At 36.4% G+C, this 22,246-nt stretch overlaps 2 protein-coding genes across 3 annotated transcripts; both read right to left on the bottom strand.

Moving 5' to 3' along the window:
- Nucleotides 1-940: 940 nt before the first annotated feature.
- On the bottom strand, nt 941-4,063 carry LOC125192791 (probable transcription factor GLK1). Its single transcript, XM_048090444.1, has 6 exons — nt 3,561-4,063; nt 3,216-3,356; nt 2,205-2,531; nt 2,084-2,125; nt 1,891-1,983; nt 941-1,307 (listed from the first exon to the last, which is right to left on the bottom strand). Exons 1-6 carry the CDS (start codon nt 3,984-3,986, stop codon nt 1,158-1,160), a joined length of 1,179 nt encoding a protein of 392 aa, XP_047946401.1. The 5' UTR covers nt 3,987-4,063; the 3' UTR covers nt 941-1,157.
- Nucleotides 4,064-12,337: 8,274 nt separating this feature from the next.
- Nucleotides 12,338-21,328, bottom strand: LOC125192723 (homeobox-DDT domain protein RLT2). Of its 2 annotated transcripts, XM_048090348.1 has the most exons (18): nt 20,609-21,328; nt 19,949-20,437; nt 19,256-19,335; nt 18,615-19,028; nt 18,290-18,379; nt 18,052-18,216; nt 17,727-17,949; nt 17,386-17,486; nt 17,214-17,300; nt 16,983-17,117; nt 16,742-16,897; nt 16,229-16,438; nt 15,463-16,149; nt 14,861-15,388; nt 14,045-14,620; nt 13,835-13,939; nt 13,450-13,701; nt 12,338-13,358 (listed from the first exon to the last, which is right to left on the bottom strand). In XM_048090348.1, exons 1-18 carry the CDS (start codon nt 20,751-20,753, stop codon nt 12,549-12,551), a joined length of 5,253 nt encoding a protein of 1,750 aa, XP_047946305.1. In that variant the 5' UTR covers nt 20,754-21,328; the 3' UTR covers nt 12,338-12,548. The 2 variants fall into 2 exon arrangements, with proteins under 2 accessions (XP_047946305.1, XP_047946306.1); XM_048090349.1 differs by lacking the exon at nt 20,609-21,328 and having other exon boundaries at nt 18,615-19,017; nt 19,949-20,087.
- Between the last annotated feature and the right edge of the window lie 918 nt (nt 21,329-22,246).

The raw sequence follows: 22,246 nt of genomic DNA, 5'->3' as shown, positions 1-22,246 counted from the left end.
GTCAGCTTAGCCCAAAACCAAAGAGTCGGCCCAAATAGCTTTAATGTAAATGAAGGATTAGGTCAGATGATCAACAAAAGCTGGATGCTTATTCGGAAATGAATAGATTGGCCCAATTGACATCCGTACATCTGATGATAAATTTAGCATTCCATATTTCCATCGGTAGAGTCGTTAAAAGTGGTTCGCCATGCCAATAAGCTAGTCGATTTTTGGCTGGATTGTGCGCCTAAGTGATTAATGTAGACATCGCGGGATTTAAGCCTCTACTAGCCATTGTTTTAGTTTTTTAAATGATTAAAGTATCAGGATATTACTAATAGGTTGTAGCGCAGTTGGCAGCACGGAGTTGTGGTGGCCTTGAGGTCACGGGTTTAAACCCCGCCACCCGCTAGGAGACTTTCGGCCTTAATTTGCAAACTCGATCGAGCATGATTAGTCGAATTCTGCTAGCGTGTTCGTACACGGTGGTCAAACCAAAAAAAATAATTATCAGGATATTATTTGTAATCATTTTACAAATAAAAAAGTTTAGTACATTTAAAATCTCAACTTAAATTTTAGAAAATTTAGCTCCCACCAAATTTTTTTTATAAATCAGTCCCTAATCACACGTTGCCATATTAGTGAATATCACTCCTATACGTCTATACCCTCAAAAGTACATATATTTCACATTATTTTAAATTTGCTATTTTAAAATTCACATACATTCACATGTTAAATAATAGTACATCAAATCCAATTTTAACATTTGAACAAAACTTATATATGTCGCACGTGGGTTTAATTTGGTGATAGACTCCGCGTTCAACTTGTATTTTCTTTTGAAAACAATCCTCTTAATAAAAGGATTTTAATGTTTAAAAATTAAATGTCTATCTTTTATCTTATTATTATTTGATATAAGAGACAAAGTAATATTTACTCGAAAGTGTTCTAGCCGCATAATACTCTATATTTTTTTCATGATCATAACATAATTAACATTACAAAAAGTTAAGTAGCATCACCATCCTCATCTACACCAACAACAATTAATTCACAAGAGAGAGAGAGAAGCACATTAGATGATGATCCAATTGTGCTATGGAAATGTCGTCGAATTGGATTTTTTTTTTCTTGGTCATAAACCTCCCAAGAAATAAACGATGGAGTCAGCCGCAAGCCGGGGGCACTTTCGCCACCCCTTGCCGCTGCAGCTCCACCACCACGCTGTCCACAGACGGCGCCTTCAGCCCCAGCGGCAGCGGAAGCCACGGCTTCGACAGCACGTCTCCGATCGCCGCGTCTACGCTCTCCTTTGACTGCAACCACCATGGATGTGTTATATGTTTATACTAGTGTATTAAATTAAATCAAACTTCTTTTTATTTAGTTTTGTTTCCTATGTTAAAAACAAATAGACTTTTCTATAGTCACATGCTTCTAAAACGAATCATCTTATCTCCATAAATGGTCCATGTTTAAAAGTAGTAATTCCAAATGAATTCAATAACAGTATTCGAGTATTAATTCAAGGGCATTTTTTGGAAAAATCATAGTAGAAGTTTTGTGAGATTTTGGTCAGTCCCGAAGCTTTAAAAATCAGCTAAGAGAACCTTTAGATTTGTTCGCAATTATTTCATACGAAACAATATGGTCGCCTACGTGTAATATATTTTTAATGTTTTTCAATCATACTGACCTAGTTTTCTGTATAAATGGTAGTAGACTAGTAGTAATATTTTTTAGCTCACCAGCATTTTTGTACATGCATAGTTGACAATATTATTTCGGATTGACATAATTTGTCTTAATTTTATGATTTTTTTCGTCAATTTGACCTGATTAAAAGGTGGAGGAATTTATACAATTCAAGAGACATGTATGCTAGAAAAAGGGGCTCACCGGGTGAAGGTCGGAAGGAGGACCGACGCTAGCTTGCTCGATTTTGTACATGGTTGGAGGCGGTATGCATGCAACCGCCGGAGTTGGAAACCCCTGGAATAATAATGCAAAAACCCGGCAAAGTTGTTAATCTATTTTATTCATTTTATAAAATACGAGACTGAAACATGACAGACTAAGGTTTCGCCATTACCGTCATCTGCGGCGGGAAGCAAGGCGTACCCTGAGTAGGCACCTATATATACATGCATACACATAAATTATTAGAATAAACAATAAATGTATGATCAAGAGTGCATGTTACAAACGCTTACATGGTGGTGGTGGGGTAGCCAAAACGAATGGTCACCGAGCGGCGGCGGTGGTGCTGGATGCCAACCGTGCGGTGGCCGTGGCAAAGGGGTTAGATGCTTTGGCCACATGGGCATCATTGATTGGTCGACGGATGGGTGGCCCCACACATGTAGGGGTCTAAAATGAGGCATTGGAGTCACCGGTGGAAACCCCATTGTTGGTGCAATCCAAGGGCTTACATGCTCTCTCTTCACGCAACCCGAGGCAGCATACATCTGACGCCTCTGGCTCCAGCCCGCCGCCTCGGCTTCGCGGGCCAACAAGTGCTTTCGGTGGGACCGGTATTTCTACATATATGAATTAATGTTAGCAACATTATTGATTATATTTATGGTATGTATGCATATATAGCTTTAATATATGAAGAAAAAGAATAAAATGAATGCAATTTTTTAACATAATTGTTATGATTGAAGAAAGAAGTAAAAATTTTGGCACAATGTGACCTACTTTTACCACCAAGATTAAAGAGAGAAAAAGTAGTACTCAAATTTCTAAAAGACAAAAAAATTTGCAGACATGTTCAGGATTTCCATTTGACTAACTGAAAAGAGAAATTATGTGAAAACCCCACTTCAAAATTCTCAAAATCCAAGATTAATTATAGTTACATAATTTTAATTAGAAAAAATTTAAATCACAACTTTTTTTTCACTTCTGCTCACTTCTATAATTTTCAAATTAATTAAACGGTATCGTTTCTACCATTTGGGACTGATTTTCGCTAAAACCGGTGGTGACGACTGACATGTAAGTTGGAATTTTCGACTCACGATTATGGTTTGCAACTCACCGCAACGTGGAAGCTAGATTAGTCTATGCCTCATCTCATTTTACCAATTGAGAATTATAGTAAAGTTGTGATTTAGTTCGTAGAATTTGAATATTATGGGATTGACCAGAAGTTAACGAAAATTTACGCAATTTTCTCGATAGTTAATTTAGCATATAAACAAAATTAATCGACATACTTGAAGATGGCTAGCAATGTTGTGTCGAGTGAGGCAATCGATTCCCATGAGCTCGAGGATTCTCGAAGGAACCGCTTTATCCACGCCGAGCTGCTCCACCGCCTGCACAAACCGCCGGTGAAGCTCCGGCGTCCAATCCACCTACACACACCTCAAATCTTCACTTCATTTTTAAAAATTTAAAATTACACGCAGATTCTCGTGATTTTTATATATACGTATGCTTTCTCATGAAGCGCGGGAGATTCATAAATATGAGAGAGAAAATTTGGGGAAAAATCGAAGATCTGTTTATCAATAATGAAGAATTAATTATGATTAGTTAATTAATTAGCAGTTAATTACCTTAACTTTCCTCTTCGTCGGAGAGTTTTTGGAGATTTGAGAGATTGATTTTCTGCCTCCGTCAGTCTCCTTCGGCGGCGGATTCGTTTCGTCTTTAACGGAAGCAGATTCATCCGGATCCGGCGGAGTAATATTGGGAGGTTGATTTTCCGAGGTGTTCTCGTCGTCCGATTTGTCGAGCGGCGCGGTTCTCAGCTCCGATTCGTCGCTGGCGGAGGCGGAGAATTCGGCGAGGAGCTCGGGATCCATTTCGAGATCGGGCAAAACGTCGCCGTCGCCGATTCCGAGGAAGAGATCGTCGAAATCAATGCTGTCGAGGAGATTGACGCCGGCGAAATCGGGGAATTCGGCGTCGGCGATTGAGAGGCCTTCCATTTCGGCTTCGGATTCATTCTTAGGATTTCTCAGCGGCGAGACGGCCAGCATTAGTCGTCGAGTGATTCCGATCAGTTTGAGGCTTGATTAATCTGTTTCTCTCTCTCTTTTTGGATGCTGAGTGTGGATTGCTTTTTATGGGACGGAGGGAGTATAAATTTTAAATTTTTCAAAATAGTAGGTGTAACTTTTAAGATGTTGATGTTAATACAATATTTTCATCACAGCATCGGCCGTTGACATTGTATAGACATTTTTTGTTGATATTATTTGATTATCTGTTGACATTTTCTAACGGTCCAGATCATAGTTTGGAGTTTGTATAATATTTAGAGTTTGTATTTGATCATATTCCGTATTTCCAAAATGTAAGTTGTATGTATATATTACTCTATCTATCCCTATGTAGTAGAGACATTTCTTTTCAGTGCGGAATTTAAAAAAATATTTTAAATGAGTTGAGTAAATTTGAATAAAGTAGAAAGGAAAAAGGGAGAGAGATGAAGAGAGAGTAAAGTACTTTTTGCTAAAAAAAGAAATGGCTAATCCAAAAATAAATACGATTCAGCTGAAAAAGGACGAGGAAATAATATATAGATGTGTGTGTGAGAGAGAGAGAGAATATAGGAATTGGATATGTGTGTGTGTGTGTGAGAGAGAGAGAGAGAGGAATTGGATTGGGTAGCCTTACCCTACTAGCGCATGTGCTACACACGGTCACTATTTATTAAATTAATATTTATATGTACATGTATTTATATTAAGAATGTATAAAATGAATCATGAGTTCAATATTTGAAAAAAAAATGCCCGTTAAATGACATTATTTGATTAAATTTTATGTACCATTATTTTTTATTTTGGTCTGTTCTATTTTACTTTTTACTATTTGTGATAATGAATTCTATATTTTATTGATTCATATTATTCACATTTTATTATTACTAAGGATAATATAAAAGTAGAATATACATTTCATTAATTTTTTCAGTTCATTTTCCTTTATACCTCTATTCCTTAAAATTCGTGTTGGATCAGAATGAACACGTATTAGAAAACGAAGAGAATATAATTTATAATTCTCGTATGAGACTGATTTTTCGATGATTATCTTACGCTTATGATTCTAATGTGAAATTCTTTTTGGATTTAATATGTACTACTCTTATTTCAATAGAAATACATTGCCATATGATGTAAAGAAGGAAGGGGGAAAACATTGAGTTGGTGAACTTGTCCCATTATTGTAAAGGGGAAAAAAGGGTAGGATTCCTGTAAATGCCACCAACTTTTGCCCATATTTCTAGAAATTATATTCACATTTTCAAATAAAAACAATACTCCACTCATCCTATTTTAGAAGTCTTTCATTTTAGTTCATTCCATATATTTTATATTTTCTCTGTCCTATAAAAATATGTACACTTTTCATTTGTTCTTCCCATAAAAATATGGACATTTCCATTTGTAAAAAGGTAATTATCAAAAGTTATTTACAACTTATATCGCCATTAAAACATTATTAATAATGCGTGTCTCACTATCCACCAACACTACTTTAACTATCATTTCCTTCATTTCTCTTATTTTACTAATTTTGTTTTAATTCTCGTGTCATATCATATGTTCATATTTTTATGGGACAGTGGAAGTAAATGGTAAGAGGTCCTACAACAAATAATCTAATTCCACTCAAATTTATTATATAAAAATGAGACTCATGATCGACTATTTATTTTTACCAACTTTTTTTATATTTTTTTTAAAAGTTGTATTAAACTAAATCAGAACTCCTAAAATAAAACAGATGGAGATGGAGTAAATAGTATATCGAAGTTTGAAGTCGGGTGAGCACCACGTACATATATGTCCACGAAATTCTTTTTTAAAAGGATTTTATTTGTATAAATCGTAGTGGAGTATAATAGTGGAATGCACCCATGCTATAATTAGTACATATGTTATTTTTGTACTAATGTATACTCTTTATTATATATTCTTTCAATATTTGAGGTTTAATTTGCCATATGCACTCATTATTTCTTTACATGAAATAATGTCAACAAATTAATTATAAACCTCCATTAAAAAAGTCAATTTTTTGATTGTTCATTATCCAATAATTGACTAAAAAATATATATCAAATAAAGCCGTAATGATTAATAATGATGGGCCTTTTTATCCTTTCGTTATCTTTGTTTTTGGGATGTTTAATTGTCCAATTATTTTCCTTTTTGTCAATCAAATGTTGGGAAAAGTCAGAAAAGATTAATGACTTAAACCTAATTTTAATCTTGGAAAATGTGGTTGAAAATCATTGAAATGAAAAAAGGACAATATCATAATCTTATCCTGTCTATACCGAAACGGCACGTTGTTACTTTGGCTTACTTACCGTCATAATTAAGAATTTAAGATTTATCAAATAAATTCTAGTGTTGTCTAAATTTTGGATAAACTTGAGAAGAATATCTACAAAGACCTATTTTAATTTTCATCATTTAATGTGATACTTGTAATTATTACATTTTATATAGTATATCCCTGAATGTGCATGCATTTTGTGTTTATAAATTGAGCATTGTACTACTCAATATGAAACTAGTCTTAAACGTTAAACGTCAAACAACATCATTATAATTTATAAGATAACTCTGAGTAACTTCACTAGATACATGAGGTATCTTGATATTTTTAATTTTTTTTTCTCATGAATAATATTTTTTTCATTTATGCTATGATTGTAATATACTTCAATTTTTGGTATATTAATTATATAAATCAACTGTTACATTTGATCGTCTATGCAATTAATTCTTAGTCAAGCACTTGCCTATACCCAAAAACAAGATTGTTATATGTCACGGGACCCTGTATAAGGATAGTCCCAATGAAGTCATAGTCTCCTTCAAATTTAATATTTGTTCCTTTTATTATTAATTGAAAAACTCCATCAATCAAAATCATGACGTATACTTTCTATATATATCAATAGAAATAATTATGGAAAATTGCATTATGAAAATAGAATGATTGATGCCCTTTGCATCTCTTTGCCATTTTGAGCCAAAATCTTTTATTGGAATATTATGATAATTTATTTATTTTTATTCTTGGAATTCTTCACTTCTTTTTATAAATTCCTTCATGCTCCAACTTACTTGAGCACAAATAAAAAAAAATTGAAGTGATCTATTATATATAAAAAAGTTACTGCTACTATTTTAATTATTTTGCTATTAAAAAATATGCACAAAAATATACCTCTTGAAAACATAAGAAGTTACATACTCTTTTAATATGAATATATCTTGAAGTGTTTTATTACTAGAGTTGATACATATGGATAGAGTATTAGGAATTTCATGTAATACTAGTATAAAAAAAATCTAGGACATGAAAGAAGAACCTCTAGTATTTCTACCACACAAGTTAGATTTTTATTGAAATAATTTGTCTCAAATGCTCAAAACCGACATTTAAGTTTTTCTTTTTGTTTTGTTTCATTTTTCATCTTTTTTCCTTTGCAAAAATCAAATCATTTTGTGAAGTCACTTCTCATGATATTTTGGTCCAAATTAAATTTTCATATATGTAATAATTTCAAGGTCGTCTGATGTGTTGTATTTGTACTAAATTTATTCTACACTATTATTATACCATTAAAAAGGTATTGAGTATTTCTTGAATTTATGTTTAATAAGATCTATTTATCGAAAAAATGTTTAATTAGATCTAGTAAAAATAATAAAGACGTCGAGTTATTAACAAATATGCTATACTGGAAATATAATATCATTATAACAGCATATGTGTGGTGTTATTTAAACAATACTTATACTATACATCGTATTATTAATTTATACCCAAATGTAATTATATTTAATTAAGTAGAAACATAATGATATTTTATCAAACTCATAATTTATCTCCTTATAATTTCATGCAATCATTGGATTTGGTTTTGATGAATCATGTGTATAAAAAATTAATGATTAAACGATTTATATGGACTTCATAAATATTTGACTTTTTTGGTCTATTCTATAAAGGTGTGTATACTAATATACCCACAATTCTATTTATACAAATAATAATTATATGATCGTACAAAATGTATAAGCTATTAAATACAATAATATATATACTACAAACAACTGTGTTTTACTATAATATACTCCTACACAATAAGAATATTTATCCACCTAAATTGACATTTTTGGGGTATAAGATTTATTAAATAATAATAATGAAAGAATCAACATCACTTAACTCACAATCATAATTCATGTTGAGCAAGACAAAAGTAGTATGAACAGAGAAAAACGAGTGTATTTATACTTATCAAAAACAGACTTTTCCACCATGTCTTTCAGCTTAATTTCCTCCAAGATTATATTTTAGCGTTAGAAATTAGAAGAGAAAGGAAATGGCTTAGAAGGTATATTTCTAAATAAATAGGATGTAAATAATATCTAGGAAAAAAAAAACAGTATAAAATAATCATATATGTTGGGTGGCACCTGTTTCTGATAATGAACGATAGACGAAGAACGAAGTAGCGAGCATTGGGATCATCTAGTGCACATTATTTGATATTGTCCGCTTAGGGTGATGTCTGTCGGCAAGGATTTGTTTTTGGATCATCCTCAAAAGGCATCAAATTAATTGAAGTTAGACAATATTAGTATATACCCAACAGGGAGATTGGGTCCGTACCATGAGGTCAAGTCTTGATCTAACTTGGATCAACCATTATACAAGAACAGTGATACACATCGATCGATAGTTTAGTTATTATAAAATATATCTCTTTCTATCTCCATAAATATATATCAATTTCGTCATGATGTCCAACTAATAAATGAAGCAAAGATTGTGCAACCTGAAAAATAAATTTGAGTGTAGTTGTTTGTGAAAGGAGTTGTTTTCATGGACCTAGAAGGGGTTTATCTTATAAAATGGTGGGGGTATGATGAAGTGTGGATTTTGGGACCATGATTGAACCATTTTATTTGGATTATAACATTTTTTTAGAAAAGACACCAATTGTCTTAATTAATTGTGGACATGCTACTCTGTCACCACAAATGGGACCCTATCAAAATTCAAAATAAATTATCGTTGTTGTTTTCTTGATTTAATTTTATACCAAAGGTCGTCAAACTATTTTGTACCTATTTTATTAGGACTTGTGTCAACGAGGTCCCCCTATTAAGATTGCCCCACCTTTCTTCAATTATTGAATTATAGACTTGTTACAATTATCAACTCTCTCTTTCTCACACACACATACACATGTGTGTGTAAGTAATTATAAATAATTTAGGAATTTGTTTATATAAGTGATTGAGTATTTTAAAATGTCTTGTCTTATGAGTCATGGAGATGCTTCTTGATGATCAATCACTCTCACAAATCTTTTGTGGGCCATTTAGAATTTAAGATTAATTTGACTTTGAGATTGAATCTAACATTTAGAAAGTTAGTTAACGTTATAATTATTGTTTATTAGTTTAGAAATATGAACTACATTAGTTAATTATGATTATATACCTTCATATTAAAATATTTAACAAGCTTGATCGCGGGGGATTGAGCCGAGACGTGAACAACTCACGAGTAGCTTGGTTCATTTACACTTTACGACCACTTTTCATTTTTACGAGTAAAAATATATAAACTTCAATAGTATGTCAAAAACGACCTCGGACAGGACTCGCGATTTGTACTATTCCGACTAGTCTCATAATTCGATTCTCCATTGCCTTTATTTTTTTAAATATGTGTATATTAATGTAAATTAAAATATGGACTCTATTAAATATGGGGAGTACTTAACAAATAATTTGTGTGTATGTATTATCCAAATTATAAAATTTTAGATATAATGCAAAAAAAGACAATGGTTGGACAAACTAAGACAACTAATCATGCAAACAGTTACTACAAATATTTATTTTATATTAGTATAATATAAAACAAAAATCTTATTTGTAAATTAATAAATGTATGTTCATATGTATAATTATTTTATTCTTGTGGTTGGCATTAGTTTGTTTGTATGTATAAGCTTCACATTTTCGTTGGTATTTTGGAGGTATATGATTTCAACTATTCAATCGTAAAATAAAATAATCATATGACTGAGGCAAGATTTTATTAAATATCATAGGGGAATGTGATGAATTTGTCATCAAGCTGAGAAATAATATCGTTTCTCCACATCTCCAATTTGATTTTCTTTTTTCTTCTTAAAGATATGAAAGCTACAAAAACTTAAATATAATAAGAGAACATTTAAAAGGAATAAGGAAATCATTCATCCTTAACCAAACATTAAGATATGTCTTAAATCTTAGTTCGAGCTATCACAAACTTCGAGATGTCTACAAGATAGAAATCATTTATCCTTCGAGATGGCATTAGTTATTCTATGTTATTTCTTGGTCAATCTGGGATATCCGGAATAAGATCATTTTTTAAAAGCTCGAGCCTAATTGGAAGTTTGAGAATAAATTTATTTTTGGCGCCTTGGGTCTTGGATGAGAGGATGGTACCCAGAGTTTTCATTCTTACCGGGACATGTTATGGAAAACTTCAATGATATCAAAATGTGGGCAAGGGGAACGAGCCCACACAGAAGATGACTACCTTGTTGGAGTGCTTGTTTCTTCTCTTATTTAGTGTCTACTTTGGTATCGAGGTGCTAGCTGCATTGGTGTTACCAGTTAGTGTTTGGCTTGTTCTCCTCTAGTTTTGACTCTTGTTATCTTCATTTTCTTGTCAGCTCTGTGGTTGTTGTGATATCGTTTGTGATTTTTTTGTATTGTTGTTGGGTTGTTACTATCTTGTACTCTCCCTCACCACTCTTATATGATTGAGATTTTTGGATTATAAAAAAAAATAATATCCTAGTCTATGTCTTTTTATTTTTATACAAATCTTAGTGTATGTCTAAACTTGTGCAAAAAATTCTAAGAGGTGAATTATTATAAAAAGGATTGATACTGTTGAAACGTTTTATAAATACACTAATTTCTAAAGAAAGAAATGGTACGAAGAAAACAATAATGTCCAAATAAAAACAAGCATACGGATGCTATGTTACTATCCACATATATGTGGCGAATAACTGACGACTGAGGAATATGCTTCAAAAAATGCTGTATTTTTCATTTTACCGTTTAATTAAGTTACATTCCCAAAGTGGTAATTTTTCTCTTTCTTAAAGTTGTGCATTTTTTAGATTTACTGTATATAGTAAGGTGTGGTTTGGTTCGAATCCAACTAGTGATTAATCTCCGATTTGGAACCGTCGGTTGGGGTTCGATATCGGAACCGACATTTGCAGTTGAAAATCATAACCGTGATCCCAGTTAAGCTGAACCGCATATGGTTCCATCAATCACCGAACCGGAATAGGAAGTTCCAAACCAAAATCATTGATTTTTCATGAGCATTACTAGTATAGTGACATATTATCAAGATAATCATGAGATGTTTCTCACTTGAAAAACGTCAATAATGTGGTCTTATTACTCCATCTATTTACGAAAAAGTATGGTCATATTCAACCGTCTATTAAGAGCATGAGGTTTCTATTTTTAAGCATAAACTATAGAGTTTAGTCAAATTCTAGTTGGTTACATAAAACTTGAAACCAGAATATTAAATCACAAAGCTTTTAACTATTTTCTATTGTCTCGTCTATACTTGTCACAATGTCTTTTGCATCAAAACGACTTTATTTTATTAAAATAATAGTAATAATTAATTTTTCTCTCTTTTTTTTTTCTTAACTAAGCAAGTTGTTTTGATAATGCACATCGTATTGTACATATACATTAAGAATTGAGAAAAATTAAAAGTTCATGATCTAAAATACTATCCAGAAAGTAAGTTACTTTGACTTTTAGGGACAATCTTGATTTATTAGAGTGCCCACTATAGTTGGCCGGGCCAAGCTATAAAATCGTGGCCAGGCTATCAACGCCCATGTTTTACGCTATGGTGAACATGCCCAAGCCACCAAATAATTTATTTTTTTCATTTTGTGTATATTTTAATTAAAAATGGGTATATTTATAAAATTTGTGTAGGAATGGGGTAAAAAAATTTCTATACTTATAGAATTAAGAAAAAAAAAATTGAAAATAGGGAGAGCCGCGGCTCGTGGCCGCTGCAATAGGAGAGCCGCGGCTCCCGCCCAAGAGCCGCGGCCAGGCCACGCGAGTGGCGCTCTCGTGGGCAACCCCCCGCCACAAATGCCCATGTTTCGTACTATAGGGAGCCGCGGCCGGGCCACGAGCCGCAACTCTCCTATAGTGGATGCTCTTAAAACACTCAAATAATTGAAATTTTTAAAGGTATGAAATCATAAAATAATTTCAGCTATGGATGGATGCATACTTCACTCATCCATTGATTTTAAGTATTTGAAACACAGAAAATTACACTACTTCATCAACTACGTTCCTTTAACAGTAAAACGTCGCCGTTTGATGCCTAACACTATCCAGTTATGGCTCCAAATAAAGGATGAGGTAGAATTATTGATTACAATTATACTACTGCATTGTAAGTATCTTCCTTTCTTGAGGTGCCAAACGTTAGTAACTGTACTCGGAGGAAGACGACGACAGCGATTCCCCGTCCGAGCTCCTCCCTGCATTCTCGACCCGCTCCTCGCCGGGAGACCGGTGTCCCTCTTCCTCTTGATAGTCGTCGTTGACGTATCCTTCGGCATAGTGTCCGTGTCCGTGTTCATCCACGCCATCGTCGACGTCTTCGTCTTCCTCGTCGTTGTATTCTTCGTCGTCGTAATCGACGCCGTCAGCGTCTTCGCCACGCTCGATGCCTTTCCCGTACTCGACATTCTCGACAAAATCCCCACTTTCCGCATAAAGGTCGCCAAATTCGTCGGCTGAAGCTCGACCATTCTCGATCCCGTGATCGTTGTCGTTATCGAACTCTGATCCTTCGGAGCTGCTAACATTCTCGGCGCCCTCGATTTCAACCGGGGTCGCTGCCAAATTCCAGTCGGCGTCTTCGTGCGCCTCCGCGGTATCATCGTCGCCGATAATGCCCTTGCTGCCTCTTTTGTTGAAAGCATTCCCAACCACTCTCGGAGCGGGCTTTTGTCGGCTTCTAATCGAGCGGCGGCCTTTCTTGCCACCTCGACCTCGTGCACGTGTCCGCCCTCTCCAACCCGGCAACTGTTTATACGGTTCCTCTTGAGCATTGGTAGCCGTCTTACCCAGCAATTTTCCTCCACGCGTGCGGCTCGGACCTTTTGGACGTCCCCGTCCTCGCTTGGCTCGGCCGTTTCGGAGATCTCCCCGGCCGTTATCCAGTCGAGATCCAGCTTGGGACGGAGTATCCACAGAACACCCAAGGGTAGAATACATTGGCGAAAAATTCTGGACGAGCAGGATGTTCGACACAGAGTTAAATTCAAGCGGGGGAGGACCGATAAATACCCTATTAGATCTATTAAGAAGAGATCCTTACATTGAAATAACCGTCTTTGTCGTTTTTCTGACAGCTTTCCTTCTGCTCGTGCGAATAGTAGATGGACGTATCAAGATCCATGAGCCGTAAAGCAACAGCAGGTGCAGTACGAGGCATCCATGGAGGTATCGGAACGACTCCAGGTCTTGATGAACTCTCTGCGACTTTGGAGGAACTCAATATCTCCGATGAGGTCTCGTAGCTCACCGACAAAAACTCCCTCTTGATGTTATCTTCCAGCAGCGTCAAGCACTGAGCAGCAAGACGACATTTAGTAAAGAAAAAGAGAGCATATACGCCATTATTTCGACATTAGATTCAACAATGCTGAATGAAATGAAACTCTTGTGTCGAGTGACGGTAAAGAATAAAGAACCAAAGAGACCTGAAGGAGTTCTTCCGCAGTCAACGCCGTATGCAACTTCCTGCCCCATGATTTTCTGTATTCGTCTGACCAGGCGGAATCTAGAGCATATGCGGGAATAGATGCCTGCAATGGCAGGAAGATGTAAGTCGAGAAAGCAGATTTAACCGAGTAAAAATAACTAATCAACAATTGATTTCTAGGCAATAAAAGAAAGGGGGAAGAAACAACCTCAATCGTAGCTAACTGAACTTTCAGCAATACGATTCTCGGGGGAAGAGAGAGGTCAAATAAGACGTCGACGTTCTTTCTGCATTTAGCAACATGCTCTGCAAAATCCGAAGTGTCATTTGAAGTGCAGCAGGTCACATGACAAAAAGGGCAGTGATTTTCCTCCCAAGAGTACAAGATACGGCAGCGGTTGCAAATTTCCAGCAGCTGCCGGCGCCACAACGTGCTGTGCTTCAATGCGCTGAATACATTCGAAGCGAAGCATTCTTTCCATATCCACTCAAAGTCCTTATATCTTTGATTTATGTCATTTTCTTCTGCTCCATTATTTACAAGATTTGCAGCAAGTGGCGTCGATTGTTCCGGAGAACATGACACATGGGCTAATCCCTTCGGAAAAGACAAGTCAAGTTTAACTTCCTTCCCGGCATCAACACGACTGTGTCTAGCAGAAAGTAAAGAAGAGTTTTTCCTAGCAGTTTCTTTGAAAGTTGGCCCAATATTTTGCAATACTGAATGCAAATGAGATTCTCTAGTTCCACGGACGTCCAAAGATGATAACAAAGCATCGAACCCCTACATTTCACACAAAAGACTATCTTGTCAACTAAAGTTGCAATCTTTTCCATCAATATAGCAGGAAAATACATGAACAATCCAAGATATTTGAACCCCTTGAAAAGATGACATCCTTTGTAAATTTATCGAACATACTTGAAGATTCCAGCAAGAATTATAAGTAACAAGACTCCAAACACGAGTGAGTCTCATCATGCTAAAAAAAAGTAAAAAGGTAAAGAAATGGTTTGCATATACCTCTTCAGAGTCGATAAGCCTCCAAACACCACTCTGCAACTCTACAAATATTCTGCCAGATCCAGGATCATTTCGAGAAAGTGATGCGACAAACTGCCAGTATCGATTGCATCTCCGATCCTGTCCAAGGGGCAAGGATCTATATGCGTAGATTTCCTCAGCCCGGTGACTAATACAAGCTTTCAGCTCTGATCGTGACTTTTCAGCAGCAATCATAGACTGCTGAAGCATCAAGTTTTCAGAAACCACAGAGAAGTCGGGCGTTAGAGGATTCTTTTCAGTAGCAATATAATGTTCTTCATTATGTTGATCATTCAAGTCAACCAGCTGGAAGTCGGGGTTCGCAGGCGAGGACTCGTTTTTCATAGGAACACTATTTAGTGGACTTCTCCTGTTCTCCATAACATGAGGAACACTAAGTTCAGCTCTGTGTACTTTTAAAATATGCTCCTCTTTCATTCGACGCTTATCAAGTTGCGCCTCAGCCCACATTTGCTTCTTTAATGCATTTGCAGCTTCCAGCCGTTCCTGGAAAGCTCTTAATCAAGTAGGAGAAAGAGAAGCAAAAGAGTATAATAATTTGTTCAGAACTCAAAACATACCTCCAAGGCAACGCGGATGGCATTTCCTTCATTTGCTACACCAATCAAGGCAACAAGAGCATTTAGACGCTCTTCGGTGCTGAGGTCGGCATACTCCCCTTCAGTGAGTCCCTGAATCCATGGTTCTCCAGGACTAGATTCATCGACCACACTGTCTTCAAGATCAGAGGCAGACACCTGAGAGTTAACCCCAACAACATCGACACATGGGGCACCCATTATTCCATTATCTTTGACCTCATCAACTGATTCGGTTAACATTGAACTGCTTTTCAAGAATGGTGTTTCCATCAACTCACTACAGGAATTGTCATTCTCATATCCAGAGATATCTTCAATTTTGTTTGTTTTGCTGGAAGGAGAAGCCTCCTTTTCGTTTGCCAAAGCATCCAAGTCATCAACATAAGGATCGTCGCCAATATCACTTTCAGAGTCTTGATCTCTGTCGAGGTCATCCTTTTCAACATCTGGTTCTTCCTCATCAACATTTCCATTTTGATGTACCCGAACTCTCTCTCTAGCTTCAGAGAGAAGCGTCTCTGCATCAATTGGATCCTTCCGATAAGGAGTGCGTACACAATAAGTTGAAGGAGCTGTTCTCTCGAATAATTTTGTGTCCCTTGACAGAGCAGCAGAAATAGATGCTTCTGGAGTTTTACTTGTTGTGAGATCCCGTAGACCGGATCTCTTCACGCAGAATGATATTTCTGGTCAGCAGCAAAACAAGATAATTGTACGGGTAAGAAAGCAAATAGAGACTGACTACCTGAATCCTTTCGGCAACTTCCAATATCGAAAGTCCCTTATCTCCCTCCAGTGAAAGAATATGAAATGCTGCGAATTTAACTGTTCCAGGAGTTAAGCGATGCCGAGATCTTCGAGAATTTGAGAAACCCCTTTCTTGCATAATGGAAATAGCATTCTCAGCAGCTTTCCCACTTCGTATATTGGATATTGTATCTGCAACATTATCACCCTGCAATTAACTAAAATAATTAGACTTTCATAAAAGCACGTACGAACCAAAGCCATTCCAAGGGTATTTTAAACTAAATTCTCGTTTTATTCTGCACACACTTGACACTCCTAAATTGACATTTCCTAATAAGGACAGTTACAGAAGCAGATAAAATTTGAATTTTTCACAGCTTCTTTATGGAAAACTAAAATATAAGACGTTTCACAAGAGATTTATACATATACACATGCAAAAGCAGGACTACGGAACAGCAGATAAGATTCGTATATATCAAGGTGTAGCAATATGAACAGGACATGCCTCACTGTCATTCTGGAAACATGCTTGTTTGATATCTGAATTCCTTAATTTTGGCCCAAAGCCTGCAGACAGAGCAAATTGCCGCAATACTTCAGGCCAAGTTACTGGATTAAGGTGGCGCTGCCAGCTAAGCAAGTCAAAACCCCAAGCATAAGCCTGTTATAGATAATCATATCATAACTAAGTTCTGACGCATCACAAAATCACAAGTAATTAGCATTATGCAGTGAGTAAAACAAACCCCTTCAACAATGTGTGGATGCCCCCCAACAGGGATGCCAGCAGAATTCGGGTCTGATGCTCTGCCAACGTCTCCAATGTCTTTAATAATGGATCTCATAAGAGCTATATGGATCTCACCCAACAACCTCGGGTCCTACAAGCATGGAGGATACAAATTTTTAAACTAAAAAATAAATCTACATCCTTCATATCACTTCGTAAGATTTGCAGAACGAATTTAAAAACTCACAGTATCATGCAGTGCATGAATGAATTCATCCAGGGTGAAAGGCCACAGACCAAGAACATCAGCAAAAGATATCAAGAATCTCCAAACCTACACAATTTACAGACTACGAACCTTGAGATATCTTCCTCAATAAATCAAATGAAATACAGTTCCACGGGAAGAGTTATCTCACCATAAGAAGATTACCAAGGTTCTCTTCCGAGTCACTCCAAGGCTGGACATGAAAGGGCCTCTTCAAGTGCACAGACTTGGGCGGATATTCTGGGAGTTTATCTAAAGAGTGGAAGTTCGCAAGTCACTCAAAAAAACGATACTACTACTATATAAAATAATGGCCTTGAAGCAAGTACATCAAAGAAGATTGCAGCAACTCAAGAAGAATGTATGAAGTTTCGATAACAACTATGTACAGAAAAAAGGACTTTTTCATACTTTTCCATATGTACGTCAATACCATGACTAATATAGATAAGATAAGATGAGGATAACACTGGGGTACGTCAATCTTAATACCTTTGAGCAAATCAAGGTTCTGTAAAGTTTCACTGTCGAGGGCCAAAATTGAGGGCAATCCCATACTCAAGGCTGCTAGTTCCATGAGTTCCAACTTTTCATCCTCAATCAGTTCCACAGATTCTTTGGCAATTCTGCGAGCAGCGGCCCTGGTATTAGCAGCTTTGAGTTTTGCCGCCTCCTTCTCCTTGCGCCTTTCCTTTTTCAGCCTCATCTTTTCTGCCTGTGACAGTGGATAGTAGAAATGATTCAGAACTCTTACTAGCTGCACAAATGATCAAGGAAAGCAAACTATAAGTTCGCAAAAAGAATATGGACGACTAACTTTGATATACTCCTTTTGTAAAAATTTCTCTCTTCTTTCCATTTCACGCCTTTGCTCCCTTTGGCATCTCTCCTCTTCACGCTGCTTTTCACGCAACAGTCTTTCCTCCTCCTTCCGCCGTTCCCGATCTTGCCGTTCCATCTCTTTCCTCATTTGTTCTTCTCTCTACGGAATAATGTATACACTTATCAGCAAAGTACAAGATACAGAAAGGCAAAATAATTAGCTGCGGCGATACCTTTCTCCTCATAATGTCCTGTTTCTCCATCTCCTTACGGATCCTTTTCTCATGAGCTTCAACTTCTTTGGCTATTCTAGCCTCTTCAGCCTGAAACGTATCATGCGAGAAAATGCTGAAAATAGGAATCCAATACTTCGGCAATCAATAACTCAATTCTGAACTGATCATGTCATGCCAAAGAGACTACAGATAAAGGTCATATGGCATAATTGCAATTTGTTATGTTAGAAGAAACCACTAATATTGCATCTCCACTCTCCAGTGAAACAGTATAATTACACGAATGATAAATAAGAAAACCAATAACTATATAAAAGAGCACCTTGCGTTTCCTCTCCAACCTCTCAGGGTCCAGCACAGCACGCCTCTCTGGTGTCGTAATCTGATTATCAAATCCACTACCTGGATGAACGAAAAGCTGAGAATCAATGTTGGCATTGACCACAGGAGCTGTTAGAGGACCAAGATCAACTTCTCCAGGAGCTGGAGACGAGTGTGCTTCATGCCTGGCTTGCTGAGGCAAAAGACTCAAACTTGGCATTTGGCCTTGAAGATATCCAGATGCCCCTTGCTCATTGCTACGTATCATAGGTCTCCCAGTAGGTAATGGCACTCGAGAATTCAGAACATCAGAGGGTGAACCATAATAATGTGGCGCAACTCTTTCGTAAGGGTCATTTATTGCCGACGGCTTTTCAGGGAGAAATTGGTATTCAAGGAGAGCCCTAGAGGCACCCTGATAAGTTGGACTTTTAGTTCCCAAAAGTATTTGTATTATGGTTGAAATAAACAGATGCAATTAAAGAAAAAAAGGTACTACAACATATTTCTCTAAAAAATTGATAACTTTAATACAAAGGATGGTGGCAAGTATAGTAAGGATGAAAAAAAAGTCTTAGATTCGGCAGTAATTTTTATAACAGGAGAACTTTTAACCAAATAGGTCTCCAAAGGATCCCTGACCTTGATTGGTTTAGCATCGATCCTCTCATATAAGTGGGCATCATAGGATTGCCCAGCTCGATTTTGTTGGTCTGATGTAACTGTTACATGAGAAAATTTGTTAGGCTACTTCGGTAAGAAATTGTTCAGGCATCCAATGCATATAATACATAATACTGTATGTGTAAGCTTGAAAAGTATAGAGAAAAATCTTCATTTCACTATCACTCCAAATTTTTTCGTTTCTGTTAATCCTTATAAGATCATATTGTTTATCCATGACCATACATACTTAAGATTGAAATTCTTGGAACACCCTGCTAGAAGAAATACGGTACTCCCTATGGCATCCCTCTCCTTGCAGTCAAAGGTACCTACAAACGAGAGAATACATTTGTCTCTAACTTTAACAACGGAATATTATCCCACCAAACTTATCACTCAACAAGGAACTACTAGCAAATAGCTCCTTAAAATGACCTTTTTCTGGTTCTCCCATCATATAATTATGTTATTTCACTATAGAAAGTTCTAAAATCATTTGATCATTGGGATAAAATAAAAAAGAATATGCTATCAAAATCAAGTGAAGGATAATAAAAACCAGAGAAATAACTAAAGTATTGAGTATAGACATTGGGAAAAAAATCTGAATTTTCCCTAACATATGTGAATGTTGAAATAAACCCAAGTCACCAAGTGAGAGATATATACCAATAGGAGCACCAAAGGCGCCAGGTGGCAACGGATCAAACTCCATCCCAAGAATTGGCCCGTCGTCCCTAAGTGGCTCCCCTAACTGTGCTTCCACAAACTTAATCGCTCTTTGCTCAGAGATCGCTAGTGCCGGTTCATAGTATCTCCTCATGGATGGCAAATCCGTCGACATCCTCGGGACAGCAGTCCCAGCCTTATGAGCCACTCGTTGCTGCTGCTGCTGCGGCTCAACATTCCCAAAAAGACTCAAACCCGAGCGAGGCTCACTTGCCACATCACCGCTGCTGCTAACCACCTTCTCGTGCACAATCCCACTAGAGAACTCGGCAACTGCAGGCGCGACGCTGCCCTTTTTCTGCCTCTTCTCCGCGGATGGCTTCCGGTCCTTCAACCTCCGGTGACAGAACCACATTTGCAGCTGCCGATCAGTCAGCCCCAATTCGACCGAGAGCTCCGCCCGCAACGTTTCCGATGGATACGTCTCAACTACACCCACAGATCACAAAGCCATTTCACACAATTCAGCACACAAACACACATAAAAAAGGCATCTTTCTTAACTATACATAGCAAGTTCCATTTTTGTAAATTAAATCATTATAAATTATAAATACTTGAATTATCCACATAGAGAAAAACAAGCAAAACAAAACTCACTAGCATATGTTTTTTCAAGAACTTCCAACTGAGAAGGAGTCTTCATTTTCCGCTTCACCTTCACCTCCCCCTCTCCCTCCGGCGAGTTCTTCTTCGCCGCCCCCACACTTTCCCCACCACCACCACCTCCCTCATCAACCTCCATTCCACCAAACAACGCAAAATCAGAGCTCAAAAAAGATCAGCAACTAAAAAATCCCCCTCCATTCAACAAATTAAATTAGGGCTTGCAAAAATCAGCTCAGAAAAGGGGCATTTCGATACAATTGGAACCGGAACTCGCGAAAATTGGAATTTCCCCCAATTTCTCTCTCTCTCTCTCTAGACAGCCTATCGATTAATGGTAGAAAAAAAATCGAGTTTGACAAAGATGTGCGGTGACGATTTGGAGAATACCGATTAATAAAATACACCAATTAATTACTGCTGCTACTACTCATACGAATACAGTACTGAGCAAAAACCCTATAATAATAATTAAAGTTGCGATTTTTCTTGTTTGCTTTGGTGGTGGTGTAGGGATAAAGCAACAAAAAGAGTACGAGTTGCGAATTCAAAGAGGAAAATACAGGTGAAATAATAAACCCACGAACAATAATTCCCATCACAACTCTCTCTCTCTCTTTCTTTATTTCTGTTTGTTTTTAGTTTGGAACAATTAAATTGAAAATTCAGGTGAATTTATCGAGTGTGATGCTGTAAAAAAATTAAATTGAAATGCTTGTGTGTGTGTTTGTATGTGTTTTAGAGAGAGAAGTTTGATTCAGAGATGGATTTTGGGGTTTCTGGATTTCTGGTTTTTCTTCTCTCTAGATTTTCTCCACCTTTCTGTACGGGTCAACTGTTTGGGTACGGTGATTCGGGTCGGGTTGGAATGGTGACGCGGGATTTGGCGTTTGGTTTTCACGCGCGGGGGGTTTGTGGGGGTGGATGTGGAGTTTGGGTTGCACGCGCTGCTGCGGGAGGTGGAGGAGATTCTGAGTTGAATGTACTTTATTTGAGACATGAGAGAAGGGTGGGGCCGGCTTATCCACAATTTATCGCTCTATATATTTTTGTGAATCAAATAGTCAATGAATATATTGGAGTAAAAGAGATTGAGTTTAAAGGTAAAAATTAATTGAATGGGTGATATTTTAAGTTGTGGAAATATGAATAAATGTGTGTTAATTAATTTTGATATATATAATGATTGTGTTTTTTAAAAAAGAATTTAAGTTGAATAAAATTTTTTAACTTACTTTAATTTATTTAAAGTGAAAATAAATTAAATTTATTCATAAATATGCTTTGTGCATACGGTTACAGTATGAATGCGTATTGATGATGATAGTGACGATATTAGAAAAAGTAAACTGAAACGACAAACTTTTAGGTATTATAAGACAATAATTAATAAATGATAGTAATTAATTTCGATACGTACAATAATTTTTTTTAATTTTTAAATTTAGGTTTAATAAAAAAATCTAACTAACTTTTAATTTATTTAAAGTGAAAATAAATTCGATTTATTCAATGAAAATGCTTTGTGCGGAAGTTATAGTGTGAATGCGTATTAATTTCGATACATATAATGCGGATGGTTAAAAAAGTAAACTAAAGCGACAAATTTTGATGTATTAAGCGGCAATAACT

This window comes from Salvia hispanica, chromosome 6, assembly GCF_023119035.1.
Source record: "Salvia hispanica cultivar TCC Black 2014 chromosome 6, UniMelb_Shisp_WGS_1.0, whole genome shotgun sequence".
Classification (NCBI taxonomy): domain Eukaryota; kingdom Viridiplantae; phylum Streptophyta; class Magnoliopsida; order Lamiales; family Lamiaceae; genus Salvia; species Salvia hispanica.
This window is presented reverse-complemented; position numbering and strand designations above follow the sequence as displayed.